Genomic DNA, 13,069 nt, shown 5'->3' on the forward strand with positions numbered 1-13,069 from the left:
ATTTAATTCAAGTTCAAAGTTAAATCTGTTATTTGTAAATTGTGTAGTTTCAAGTAGCTTTTGAAATGATTGTTGAGGTAGTCCAAGACTAACCGTATTGTACTGAATTTCGATGTGCTTCAGAAAGAAAGCTCACTATTAACTTCAGTCAGTAAATTAACTTTCGATTTTCCCGTTTTATTAATTCTTTTGCTAAATTAAGTCAGAGTGTTGTGAAATTTATTACTTCTGACAAACTTTCAGTTTTCACACTACACGTGTCAACCTTCAGTTGCCACGCTTCTAGTGCTAATTATATGTGTAATAACCTTTCTTTTTCAGTTACTATAGTAATTGTCCTTAGGACTGGCGACCATAATTTCCCCCAAATCTCAAATATCTAATTAACGCTAGTTAATTGTTAGCTTAACGGCCGCACATTTACTTTCTTTATTAATTTTACCCCTTTTCAAAATTAATTTCCACCAGTTTCATTAGCATTTTTCCTTTCATTAAGATGTAAGCCTTTCCTCCCTCTTTACCGACAGATTAACTGCGGTGACGATTGCTTTCCCCAAATTTCCATTAGGTACACGCGGTTTCATTTTTCACTGTCATTAAGGTCGATAAGTGAGGGGGAGGTTACAGTACGTCAAATAAAGAGAATGGCAGCTGAAGGCATCATGATATTTTTCAAAAAAATCTCTATGTATATTAACGATGAAATATGTCTGACTGTAATAAGCTGGTGTTGCTGTTTTAATTGTGAAACAATCCGTGGATGAATAAACAATAAGTGGATATGGTTTTCTGTCCAATGTTAAACCGCTGTCGTTGGAAGTCCATAGTTGTATAAACCCATTTTATTCGGTTGACTAGGAAATATACAAATCATATACACACAACAGATAAATAAATAAAAAGCCGTCAGTCCCTCTTGGTGGACTTGCTGCTAGACCTCTTAGCTTTGGATCCACCGTCAGTCCCCTTCAGTAGCCGCAGTCCAGCTTTGAACGCTGCCCCTGTGATGAGGAGCACCAGCAGTACCACGGCGAGCAGCGCCGCGACGACATCTAGCAGGAAGTACTGGTACCAGGCGAGGTCCAGCGCGGCGGACCTGAGGTGCGGCGCCCCCTGGTGCCTAATGACGTACTCTGTCCAGTAGACCGCCTCGTCCAGAGGCTTCCTGGGGCGATCGTTGAAGATGCGCGACAGGCTCTGGGCGTTCTCTCGGTACCTGCACACCGAGGGTCTACAGTTACACAAATATGGATGTCCAAATGAACTGCAGTTGCCAATACTGGTTTATATAGTTCGTCCACATCGTCCTGAACGAAAGGTTTCTAGTCCTGGATCGGATGAAGTCACTTCGACTTTGGGCGACGAGTGTTTTGTGCCCGGATGCTGCCAACATTGGGAACGTACGAATATATATGTGTATGTACCGTGGCCATTATGAAGTGATTATCACGCCACGCTCAATCAGCGAGCACATATGTACGGAAAGAGGAACTTCTTCCCTCCGACCACCCACTTTCCCCACGTCTGTCTATCTTCCTTCATCACCCTCTCCCCTACCCGCCCAGGAAACTCGGTCAGGGGCGTCAGGAATGAAATATAGAAGAATGACCATTGAGAGGGTGAACTTTCTGTTTCACGAGGTGTTCTATTAGATGCGGCAAAATACATCCCTTCCGTTTACGGCAGGTATATCATATATATTTTTTATGGCTCATATTCTGCAAAATTTTTGGACTGCATTTTTTATATTATCTAAGTTTCGATTAGTATCACTGTATCCCTTAATCTATCCTGTCTTGGACCGAGCGAGATGGCGCAGTGGTTACCACGCTAGACTCCCATTCGTGAGGACGACGGTTCGCAAGTCCGGCCATCCTTACGAAGGTTTCCTTGATTTCCCTACAACGCTTTAGGCAAGCTCCGGAATGGTTCCTTCGAAAGGCCACGGCCGACTTTTTTCTCTCCATCCTTCCCTAACCCGATAGGATTGATGCCTGCGTGTTGGCTCCCCTCCCCAAAATCAACCAAGCAACCAAGCAACCTGTCTTGCGGTATTCTTTTCTTATCTGCATAGGCACTACAGTCTATATCCCAATAAGTTCTTTTGAAGATCGTATTCCTTATTTATTACCATTGTCACCCTCTAGTGCTCATTGCAGCAGCGAGTTAGCACAAGTCTCTCCCCTCTAGTAACAGACTCCTATTGCCTTTCTTCAGCTATTCGACTATATAATTCTTCATTTAATACCTCAACTTTATTATTTATTTTTTTTTTTTTTTGAGAACATCACATTTGAGATGCTTCCATTTGCAGTACCCAGAGTTGAAAAGCATCTCACTCATTGTACAACGCTTTGGGCCTGCAACTCTGGACGACAGACGACTACAAGATAACAATATCCATTGGAGTTATGGATTTGTGAAATTTGCAGTGCCTGACAAAAAGAAAAGAAAAAAAGTGAAGCGCCCAGAAAGGACAAGAAAAGGAAAGGAAATTTCACAGGTTCGGAGGAAATACAGTGTTCCTTCAGTGATTATAAAATAGTGTAATGTTGACAAAATACTGGACAGTATGACCTCGTTTGTCGGTATGATACTGCACCCGTTCTGGCCAGGAACCATGCAGTGATTGGTTTGGGAAGGGTGTCATAGGGCCATTATACCTTGTCTTGAGCCCATAACTATTTTATCTTATCCACATTGTCCTATGCACTGGCATTGGGATGGAATTGACGCCCAAGTTAGTCACTCATACACTCCTGGAAATTGAAATAAGAACACCGTGAATTCATTGTCCCAGGAAGGGGAACCTTTATTGACACATTCCTGGGGTCAGATACATCACATGATCACACTGACAGAACCACAAGCACATAGACACAGGCAACAGAGCATGCACAATGTCGGCACTAGTACAGTGTATATCCACCTTTCGCAGCAATGCAGGCTGCTATTCTCCCATGGAGACGATCGTAGAGATGCTGGATGTAGTCCTGTGGAACGGCTTGCCATGCCATTTCCACCTGGCGCCTCAGTTGGACCAGCGTTCGTGCTGGACGTGCAGACCGCGTGAGAAGACGCTTCATCCAGTCCCAAACATGCTCAATGGGGGACAGATACGGAGATCTTGCTGGCCAGGGTAGTTGACTTACACCTTCTAGAGCACGTTGGGTGGCACGGGTTACATGCGGACGTGCATTGTCCTGTTGGAACAGCAAGTTCCCTTGCCGGTCTAGGAATGGTAGAACGATGGGTTCGATGACGGTTTGGATGTACTGTGCACTATTCAGTGTCCCCTCGACGATCACCAGTGGTGTACGGCCAGTGTAGGAGAACGCTCCCCACACCATGATGCCGGGTGTTGGCCCTGTGTGCCTCGGTCGTATGCAGTCCTGATTGTGGCGCTCACCTGCACGGCGCCAAACACGCATACGACCATCATTGGCACCAAGGCAGAAGCGACTCTCATCGCTGAAGACGACACGTCTCCATTCGTCCCTCCATTCACGCCTGTCGCGACACCACTGGAGGCGGGCTGCACGATGTTGGGGCGTGAGCGGAAGACGGCCTAACGGTGTGCGGGACCGTAGCCCAGCTTCATGGAGACGGTTGCGAATGGTCCTCGTCGATACCCCAGGAGCAACAGTGTCCCTAATTTGCTGGGAAGTGGCGGTGCGGTCCCCTACGGCACTGCGTAGGATCCTACGGTCTTGGCGTGCATCCGTGCGTCGCTGCGGTCCGGTCCGGTCCCAGGTCGACGGGCACGTGCACCTTCCGCCGACCACTGGCGACAACATCGATGTACTGTGGAGACCTCACGCCCCACGTGTTGAGCAATTCGGCGGTACGTCCACCCGGCCTCCCGCATGCCCACTATACGCCCTCGCTCAAAGTCCGTCAACTGCACATACGGTTCACGTCCACGCTGTCGCGGCATGCTACCAGTGTTAAAGACTGCGATGGAGCTCCGTATGCCACGGCAAACTGGCTGACACTGACGGCGGCAGTGCACAAATGCTGCGCAGCTAGCGCCATTCGACGGCCAACACCGCGGTTCCTGGTGTGTCCGCTGTGCCGTGCGTGTGATCATTGTTTGTACAGCCCTCTCGCAGTGTCCGGAGCAAGTATGGTGGGTCTGACACACCGGTGTCAATGTGTTCTTTTTTCCATTTCCAGGAGTGTATGTTCTATCAGGGAACAGATGTGGGGTCTTGCTGGGTATGGAGTATCTCAACACCTGGCACACAGTTCAGGGCGTCACGTGGCGTGTATGAACGAGCATTATTCTGCTGAGAAATGACACCACCGTACAGTCAGATTAGAGGAAACAGCTGAGCACACAGGATGTTGGTAACATAAAACTGTGCCGTCGGAGTTCTCGCAGTCACTACCAGGCTTGGGCTGTGGTCATACCCAGTGGTTTCCCACACCACGACGCCAGGAGCAACACAGCTGTGCCTCTCCAAAGTCATTGGAAGAGTGAGACCCCCTCACATTGCCACCATAGTCACCAACAGTGGACATGCACGATAGTGCAGTCCCTTGGTTCATAAACGAACACAATGCGGCACTATCCTCTGGCGTGACAAAAAATAAAAACACCTACAGCCGTCCTTATGATTTTATTTTGTCGCTACCAGTTTCAACGCTTCATTGTGTCATCTTCAGGCTCTTTTTGATGCGGTACAGGTTCATATGATCCCCATGCATAACCCATAAGTAGCCAGCATTACTGGATACATAGATAATGTGTCAGCACTGCACCTATCAACTGCGTATCCAGTAATGCTGTCTGCTGATGGGTTATGCATGGGATCATATCAACCTGTAGCACATCATAAAGAGCCTGAACATGACTCAATGAAGCGTTGAAACTGGTAGCGACAAAATAAAATAAAATCATAAGGACAGCTGTAGGTGTTTTTATTTTTTGTCACGATAGTAAACGGCCGTCGTCCCAGAGACCTCCTGCTAAAAGGATTGACATACAGAAGCTATTCACTGGCAGTCCGTGCTTCCTCGTTATGTCACCGGTACAAACACAGCTGTTCGTGTTGTGTGCACAATACGACTGTTCTCCCTTGTGGTGTTCTGTCGTCGCCGACCAGTAACTTGACAACGAGTATGCCAGCCCCCATGTTCCCAATGCAGTCCAACAACAGACCACTGCCACATATGAATGCCTCCTCCCTCAAAAATAAACAAATTAATTAATTACTTAATTAATCTAGCTAATGCACTCTCTGAGGTGCCAGATAAATGGAGGCATACAACGAGAGCCCTTTCAAAATCTGTTACTCAGTTCCAGCATGCTGGATGGCAATAGACTGCAACTTATTATGGTTCAGTGATATTATAAAACCGTGAAAATTGGACAGAAGTTAGATTTTTTGTGTAACTGACTTCCACTTTCGGATTCCTTCCCATTATCAGGTCATCCTCCAGAAAAGAGTGTACTGCGTTACAGGTAACGTATACGATACATAAGGTTAATAAAAGTGCAAATAAGTTCGACAAGATGATTACACATCACATACATCCTACCATAAGGTATCTAGCGTGGCCATATTGGTTGCACAAGTAGATAAGTTCAGGATACTACTTGCATACGGCAGTACAGAGCTGCGTACAGGAAATAAATTTGCGTGAGTACTGAACATCGTTAGGTAAACTCAGGTGGAGTCACTGAAGAGAGTGTGCCATTATGGGTTATAAGTAATCGTTATTTCGCAATTTTGCAAAATAAAACAAACAACCTCAACAGGGCGGAATTCCTGGACTAATGCCGTATGTAATCACCTTGTCAAATGCGGTTGTACTTCGATTGGCCTTATATATTGCATATGTAAATTGTAAGGTGGTACAGTCTGTTCTACAGCGTGGTTTGATAATGGATTAAAGTCTGAAACTGATCGTCATTAAAGAAATGAAACTTCCTGGCAGATTAAAACTGTGTGCCGGCCGAGACTCGAACTCGGGACCTTTACCTTTCGCCGCAAGTGCTCTACCACCTGAGCTACCCAAGCACGACTCCGGTCCCATCCTCACAGCTTTACTTCTGCCAGTACCTCGTCTCCTGCTATGCAAACTTTACAGAAGCTCTCCTGCGAACATTGCAGAACTAGCACTCCTGAAAGAACGGATATTGCGGAGACATGGCTTAGCCACAGCCTGGGGGATGTTTCCGGAATGAGATTTTCACTCTGCAGCGGAGTGTGCGCTGATATGAAACTTCCTAGCAGATTAAAACTGTGTGCCAGGCCGAGACTCGAACTCTGTACCTTTATGCCTTTCGCAGGCAAGTGCTGTACCAACTGAGCTACCCAAGCACACTCACGCCCCGTCCTCACAGCTTTACTTTAGTTCGAATCTCGGCCCGGCACACAGTTTTAATCTGCCAGGAAGTTTCATATCAGCGCACACTCCGCTGCAGAGTGGAAGTCTCATTCTATTAAAGAAATGTGTATGTGCAGCTTTGACGGTTTTAGAATTCCATTGCAGTTTCACTCCTTCATAGTCATTACTCACCATATAGCGACGTTCATGCCTCCTGTATACCAAACCAGTCCTGGTAACAACACTAATGCACTCTGGTGTCTGTCCTACCTGCGACAGAAAATTGCAGCTCTAATCATTTACACAGTCTCCTATGATATGTACGTGAACAAAGTTACATCGCCATTCAACCTTGTCTTTTGGGAGCTTCACTTTTTTTCGTCAGAGAGGCTATGTTATTAGCGGGAGCGTGAAATAGTCCCACTGAGCAGAGACTATAGATAGCTTTCGCGCTCCTTCCCATGCCATAAGCTGGCTTGGGGAGTGTAAACATATAGCAACACTAATCTCTAGGCACACAGCTATTTTTCGTAGGTAGTTGCAGGAAGAAAACATCTCCAGACTGGCGCAAACGTCAAACAATGAAAGATGTGGTTCAGTGTGTTCCAAACACAATAGTCACATTTATGTGCCAAATCAGTGCTCGCCATACTGCGAGGCTCAGCTTGCTTAAAGAGCGCCGGTTACCTGGGGACGCTGAGCACCTCGTTCAGCGCCCACTGCAGCGATGCCTCGGTGATGTTGCTGATGGCGAGCGTGACCGCGTAGCCCTGCCGCTGCGCCTGCGCCATGTTGAGCGACTGGTCGCCGAACACGGGGATTCCCACCAGCGGGACGCCCCTGGCCGTCGCCTCCTGCGTGCTGAGCAGCCCGCCGTGCGTGATGAACGCCCGCACGTTCTTGTGGGCTGCAACACAGGGGGAGCAAGGCCTGTAGCCGTCATGCTCGGCAGTACACAGCTGGTACACCGCAGTCGTTCTACTGTGTTGCCTGATGTAAACTGCAGCCGTGGTACGGTGTTGCCTTATTCCATCACACCGTCTCTACAACATCTCTCGACAACAAGAGTTGTTCATCCAAAAGACGATAGCCGTACAGTCACTTCCACTAGAAAGTGTACGCCGTTATCTGTACGAAAAAAGACACTATTATAAAAATATGTCAACATTAGAATACATGTTATTACTAACTGCGCAATTACCTAACAGTTAATCCAATCGCCACCATTATCAATCATTGCTTAGCACCTTTTTGGCATGAAGAATTTCCGCATATTCTCTCGATATCGATCTTCGTATCGTCCTGATTTCATATGACAGCTGCTTCAAAGTATACACTGAATATTTTTAAGCTTCATCTTAATATACGATCAAAGATTCCGATCGGATTTGCATCTGGAGACACTGCAGGCCAATCCATAGTCGACATCCCCTTTGTTTCCACGCTGTACAGAGACGGCTGCGATGTTTCAGGTCATTATCCTCTTCACCAACTATGCCTCGTTTGAACCAAATACCTACTTAACGGACCTCAGGAGTCATTTGTGATGAATATTTCACCTTTTTATCGTTTAAACTGGCTGTAAATAAGTGTAAATACCCAAAACTGAAACCGACAAGACAAAACATTCAAGTCTCACACTGTGTATCTACACACTGTGCAAAAGCACATTGAGTACAGATTCGAGACAGCTACCAGGAATCTCGCTGCGGACGTTACATTTAAAATTACGGTGTACACTTTCTTGTGCAACTGACTGTATAATGTAGGAAATTCTTTCGTCATTATAGCGTTGGGCTTTTTGAGAAAGCACTCCCCCCATGAACCATGGACCTTGCCGTTGGTGGTGAGGCTTGCGTGCCTGAGCGATACAGATAGCCGTACCGTAGGTACAACCACAACGGAGGGGTATCTGTTGAGAGGCCAGACAAACGTGTGGTTCCTGAAGAGGGGCAGCAGCCTTTTCAGTAGTTGCAGGGGAAACAGTCTGGATGATTGATTGATCTGGCCTTGTAACAATAACCAAAACGGCCTTGCTGTGCTGGTACTGCGAACGGCTGAAAGCAAGGGGAAACTATGGCCGTAATTTTTCCCGAGGGCATGCAGATTTACTGTATGATTAAATGATGATGGCGTCCTCTTGGGTAAAATATTCGGGAGGTAAAATAGTCCCCCATTCGGATCTCCGGACGGGGACTACTCAAGAGGATGTCGTTATCAGGAGAAAGAAAACTAGCGTTTTACGGATCGGAACGTGGAATGTCAGATCCCTTAATCGGACAGGTAGGTTAGAAAATTTAAAAAGGGAAATGGATAGGTTAAACTTAGATATACTGGGAATTAGTGACGTTCGGTGGCAGGAGGAACAAGAGTTCTGGTCAGGTGACTACAGGGTTATAAACACAAAGTCAAATAGGGGTAATGCAGGAGTAGGTTTAATAATCAATAGGAAAATAGGAATGCGGGTAAGCTACTACAAACAGCATAGTGAACGCATTATTGTGGCCAAGATAGATACGAAGCCCACACCTACTACAGTAGTACAAGTTTATATGCCAACTAGCTCTGCAGATGACGAAGAAATTGAAGAAATGTATGATGAAATAAAAGAAATTATTCAGATAGTGAAATGAGACGAAAATTTAATAGTCATGGGTGACTGGACTTCGAGTGTAGGAAAAGGCAGAGAAGGAAACGTAGTAGGTGAATATGGAGTGGGGCTAAGAAATGAAAGAGGAAGCCGCCTGGTAGAATTTTGCACAGAGCGCAACTTAATTATAGCTAACACTTGGTTTAAGAATCATGATAGAAGGTTGTATACATGGAAGAACCCTGGAGATACTAAAAGGTATCGGATAGATTATATAATGGTAAGACAGAGATTTAGGAACCAGGTTTTAAATTTTAAGACATTTCCAGGGGCAGATGTGGACACTGACCGCAATCTATTGGTTATGACCTGTAGATTAAAACTGAAGAAACTGCAAAAAGGTGGGAATTTAAGTAGATGGGACCTGATTAAACTGAAAGAACGAGAGGTTGTACTGAGTTTCAGGGAGAGCATAAGGGAACAATTGACAGGAATGGGGGAAAGAAATACAGTAGAAGAAGAATGGGTAGCTTTGAGGGATGAAGTAGTGAAGGCAGCAGAGGATCAAATAGGTAAAAAGACGAGGGCCAGTAGAAACCCTTGGGTAAAGGAAGAAATATTGAATTTAATTGATGAAAAGAGATTATATAAAATGCAGAAAATGAAGCAGGCAAAAAGGAATACAAACGTCTCAAAAATGAGATCGACAGGAAGTGCAGAATGGCTAAGCAGGGATGGCTAGAGGACAAATGTAAGGATGTAGAGGCTTATCTCACTAGGGGTAAGATAGATACTGCCTACAGGAAAATTAAAGAGGCATTTGGAGATAAGAGAACCACTTGTATGAACATCAAGAGCTCAGATGGAAACCCAGTTCTAAGCAAAGAAGGGAAAGCAGAAAGGTGGAAGGAGTATATAGAGGGTCTATACAAGGGCGATGTACTTGAGGAAAATATTATGGAAATGGAAGAGGTTGTAGATGAAGATGAAATGGGAGATACGATACTGCGTGAAGACTTTGACAGATCACTGAAAGACCTGAGTCGAAACAAGGCCCCTGGAGTAGACAACATTCCATTGGAACTACTGACGGCCTTGGGAGAGCCAGTCCTAACAAAACTCTACTATCTGGTGAGCGAGATGTAGAAAACAGGCGAAATACCCTCAGACTTCAAGAAGAATATAATAATTCCAATCCCAAAGAAAGCAGGTGTTGACAGATGTGAAAATTACCGAACAATCAGTTTAATAAGCCACAGCCGCAAAATACTAAGACGAATTCTTTACAGACGAACGGAAAAACTAGTAGAAGCCGACCTCGGGGAAGATCAGTTTGGATTCCGTAGAAATACTGGAACACGTGAGGCAATACTGGCCTTACGACTTATCTTAGAAGAAAGATTAAGGAAAGGCAAACCTACGTTTCTAGCATTTGTAGACTCAGAGACAGCTTTTGACAATGTTGACTGGAATACTCTCTTTCAAATTCTAAAGGTGGCAGGGGTAAAATACAGGGAGCGAAAGGCTATTTACAATTTGTACAGAAACCAGATGGCAGTTATAAGAGTCGAGGGACATGAAAGGGAAGCAGTGGTTGGGAAGGGAGTAAGACAGGGTTGTAGCCTCTCCCCGATGTTATTCAATCTGTATATTGAGCAAGCTGTAAAGGAAACAAAAGAAAAATTCACAGTAGGTATTAAAATCCTTGGAGAAGAAATAAAAACTTTGAGGTTCGCCGATGACATTGTAATTCTGTCAGAGACAGCAATGGACTTCGATGAGCAGTTGAACGGAATGGATTGTGCCTTGAAGGTAGGATATAAGATGAACACCAACAAAAGCAAAACGAGGATAGTGGAATGTAGTCGGATTAAGTCGGGTGATGCGGAGGGGATTAGATTAGGAAATGAGACACTTAAAGTAGTAAAGGAGTTTTGCTGTTTGGGGAGCAAAATAACTCATAATGGTCGAAGTAGAGAGGATATAAAATGTCCATTGGTAATGGGAAGGAAAGCGTTTCTGAAGAAGAGAAATTTGTTAACATCGAGTATAGATTTAAATGTCAGGAAGTCATTTCTGAAAGTATTTGTATGGAGTGTAGCCATGTATGGAAGTGAAACATGGACGGTAAATAGTTTGGACAAGAAGAGAATAGAAGCTTTCGAAATGTGGTGCTACAGAAGAATGCTGAAGATTAGATGGGTTGAACACATAACTAATGAGGAAGTATTGAATAGGATTGGGGAGAAGAGAAGATTGTGGCACAACTTGACCAGACGAAGGGATCGGTTGGTAGGACATGTTCTGAGGCATCAAGGGATCACCAATTTAGTATTGGAGGGCAGCGTGGAGGGTAAAAATCGTAGGGGGAGACCAAGAGATGAATACACTAAGCAGATTCCGAAGGGTGTAGGTTGCAGTATGTACTGGGAGATGAAGACGCTTGCACAGGATAGAGTAGCATGGAGAGCTGCATCAAACCAGTCTCAGGACTGAAGACCACAACAACAACAACATCAACTCTAATGTTCCAGTACAGTGCAGACAAAACATGTTTCCACTCTTCTCGAAATAGATTCAAGACTTGTGGATGAGCCCTTAGTCGATTTGACTTCGCACATACCACATACATACTAAATATATTAGATGGTGATCGAACATATTCTGAGCAAAGCAAACAAGCAACCTGTGCACAATGATTCTCGATTTGTAGACAGGGCAGTGGTATAGGCAAAGCCTAGTTCCAAAATATTACCACGGTTTTGGAAGAATTGTGCTGAAGCTTTTCATAAATACCTACATTACTTTTGTCACTGTCAAATATCTAATAATTTACAGTTTACACAACACTCCAATCATCCTACATATAAGTACTTATGATGAAACACTGTAATAACTACTGAAAATTTCATTCATTGATTGTAACAGATCTTTTCTATCAGTATCTGCTGACTTATGGGTACTTGATATCATACATGGTCACAATCTTGTTGTGTATTATTCCATTAGTTAACTATAGCTATAGTACATACATATCATGTACTCTCTAGCCTATAAAAAAATCCGCAGATTTGTCGGTTATCCGAATGGAAGGGAAAAGCACCAGATGTTCAGATCACCTACACTCAGTTTCATTGTTGCCGAAACATACACTACATAAACAAGGTGGGCGGCAAATCCATCAGATACACACATTGTAGAGTGGTATCAACACTTCATAAAATCATCTTTCAGTGCCTTACCTCTGTATGCAAAACTCTACTAAGTATCACACATACTCATTCATTTGAGGAACAGCTGCTACACAGCATCAAAAACACGAAATAAACTATGTCGCCTGTCGGTAGATGTGTTTTTCAGCATCTTGGTGTCACGTGTCTGTGATTGTGAAACACAACCAGCTCTCTATGTACATAAAGTAATGAGTGCTATCGACAGGGGATTTCAAATTGATTCCATATTTTTAGATTTCCAGAAGGCTTTCGACACCGTTCCTCACTGGCGTCTTGTAACCAAATTGCGTGCCTACGGAGTATCGCCTCAGTTGTGCGACTGGATTCGTGATTTCCTGTCAGAAAAGTCATAGTTCGTAGTAATAGACGGAAAGTCATCGAGTAAAACTGAAGTAATACCCGGTGTTCCTCAAGAAAGTGTTATAGGCCCTCTATTGTTCCTAATCTACATTAACGATATAGGAGACAATCTGAGTAGCCGTCTTAGATCATTTGCAGATGGTGCTGTCATTTACAGTCTTGTAAACTCATCAGATGACCAAAATGAATTGCAAAATGATTTAGATTATCTATCTGTGTGGTGCGAAAAGTGGCAATTGACCATGAATAAAGCAAAGTGTGAAGCTATTCACATGAGTACTAAAACAAATCCACTAAATTTAGATTACACGACAAGTCACACAGATCTGAAGGCTGTAAATTCAAGTAAATAGTTAGGGATCACAATGACAAGTAACCTAAATTGGAACGATCACTTAGATAATGTTATGGTAGAGCAAACCAAAGACAGCGATGAATTGGCAGAACACGTAGAATATGCAACAGATCTACTAAACAGACCGCTTACACCACACTTGACCGCTCTGTTCTGGAGTATTGCTATGCGGTGTGGGATCCGCATCAGGTGGGA

The 13,069-nt window shown here is 44.4% G+C and overlaps 1 protein-coding gene across 1 annotated transcript in view; it reads right to left on the reverse strand.

Annotated features, from left to right (window-relative positions):
• Positions 1-906: 906 nt before the first annotated feature.
• The window catches only part of LOC126187747 (UDP-glycosyltransferase UGT5-like), a 73,437-nt gene continuing 61,274 nt past the window's right edge, over positions 907-13,069 (reverse strand). Inside the window, exons 4-5 of the mRNA XM_049928999.1 lie at positions 7,024-7,243; positions 907-1,216 (exon numbers count right to left, since the gene is read on the reverse strand). Of these exons, the coding sequence (XP_049784956.1) occupies positions 907-1,216; positions 7,024-7,243 (530 nt within the window). The remainder of the gene's footprint in view (positions 1,217-7,023; positions 7,244-13,069) is intronic.

The sequence above is a fragment of the Schistocerca cancellata genome, chromosome 5 (assembly GCF_023864275.1).
Source record: "Schistocerca cancellata isolate TAMUIC-IGC-003103 chromosome 5, iqSchCanc2.1, whole genome shotgun sequence".
NCBI lineage: Eukaryota > Metazoa > Arthropoda > Insecta > Orthoptera > Acrididae > Schistocerca > Schistocerca cancellata.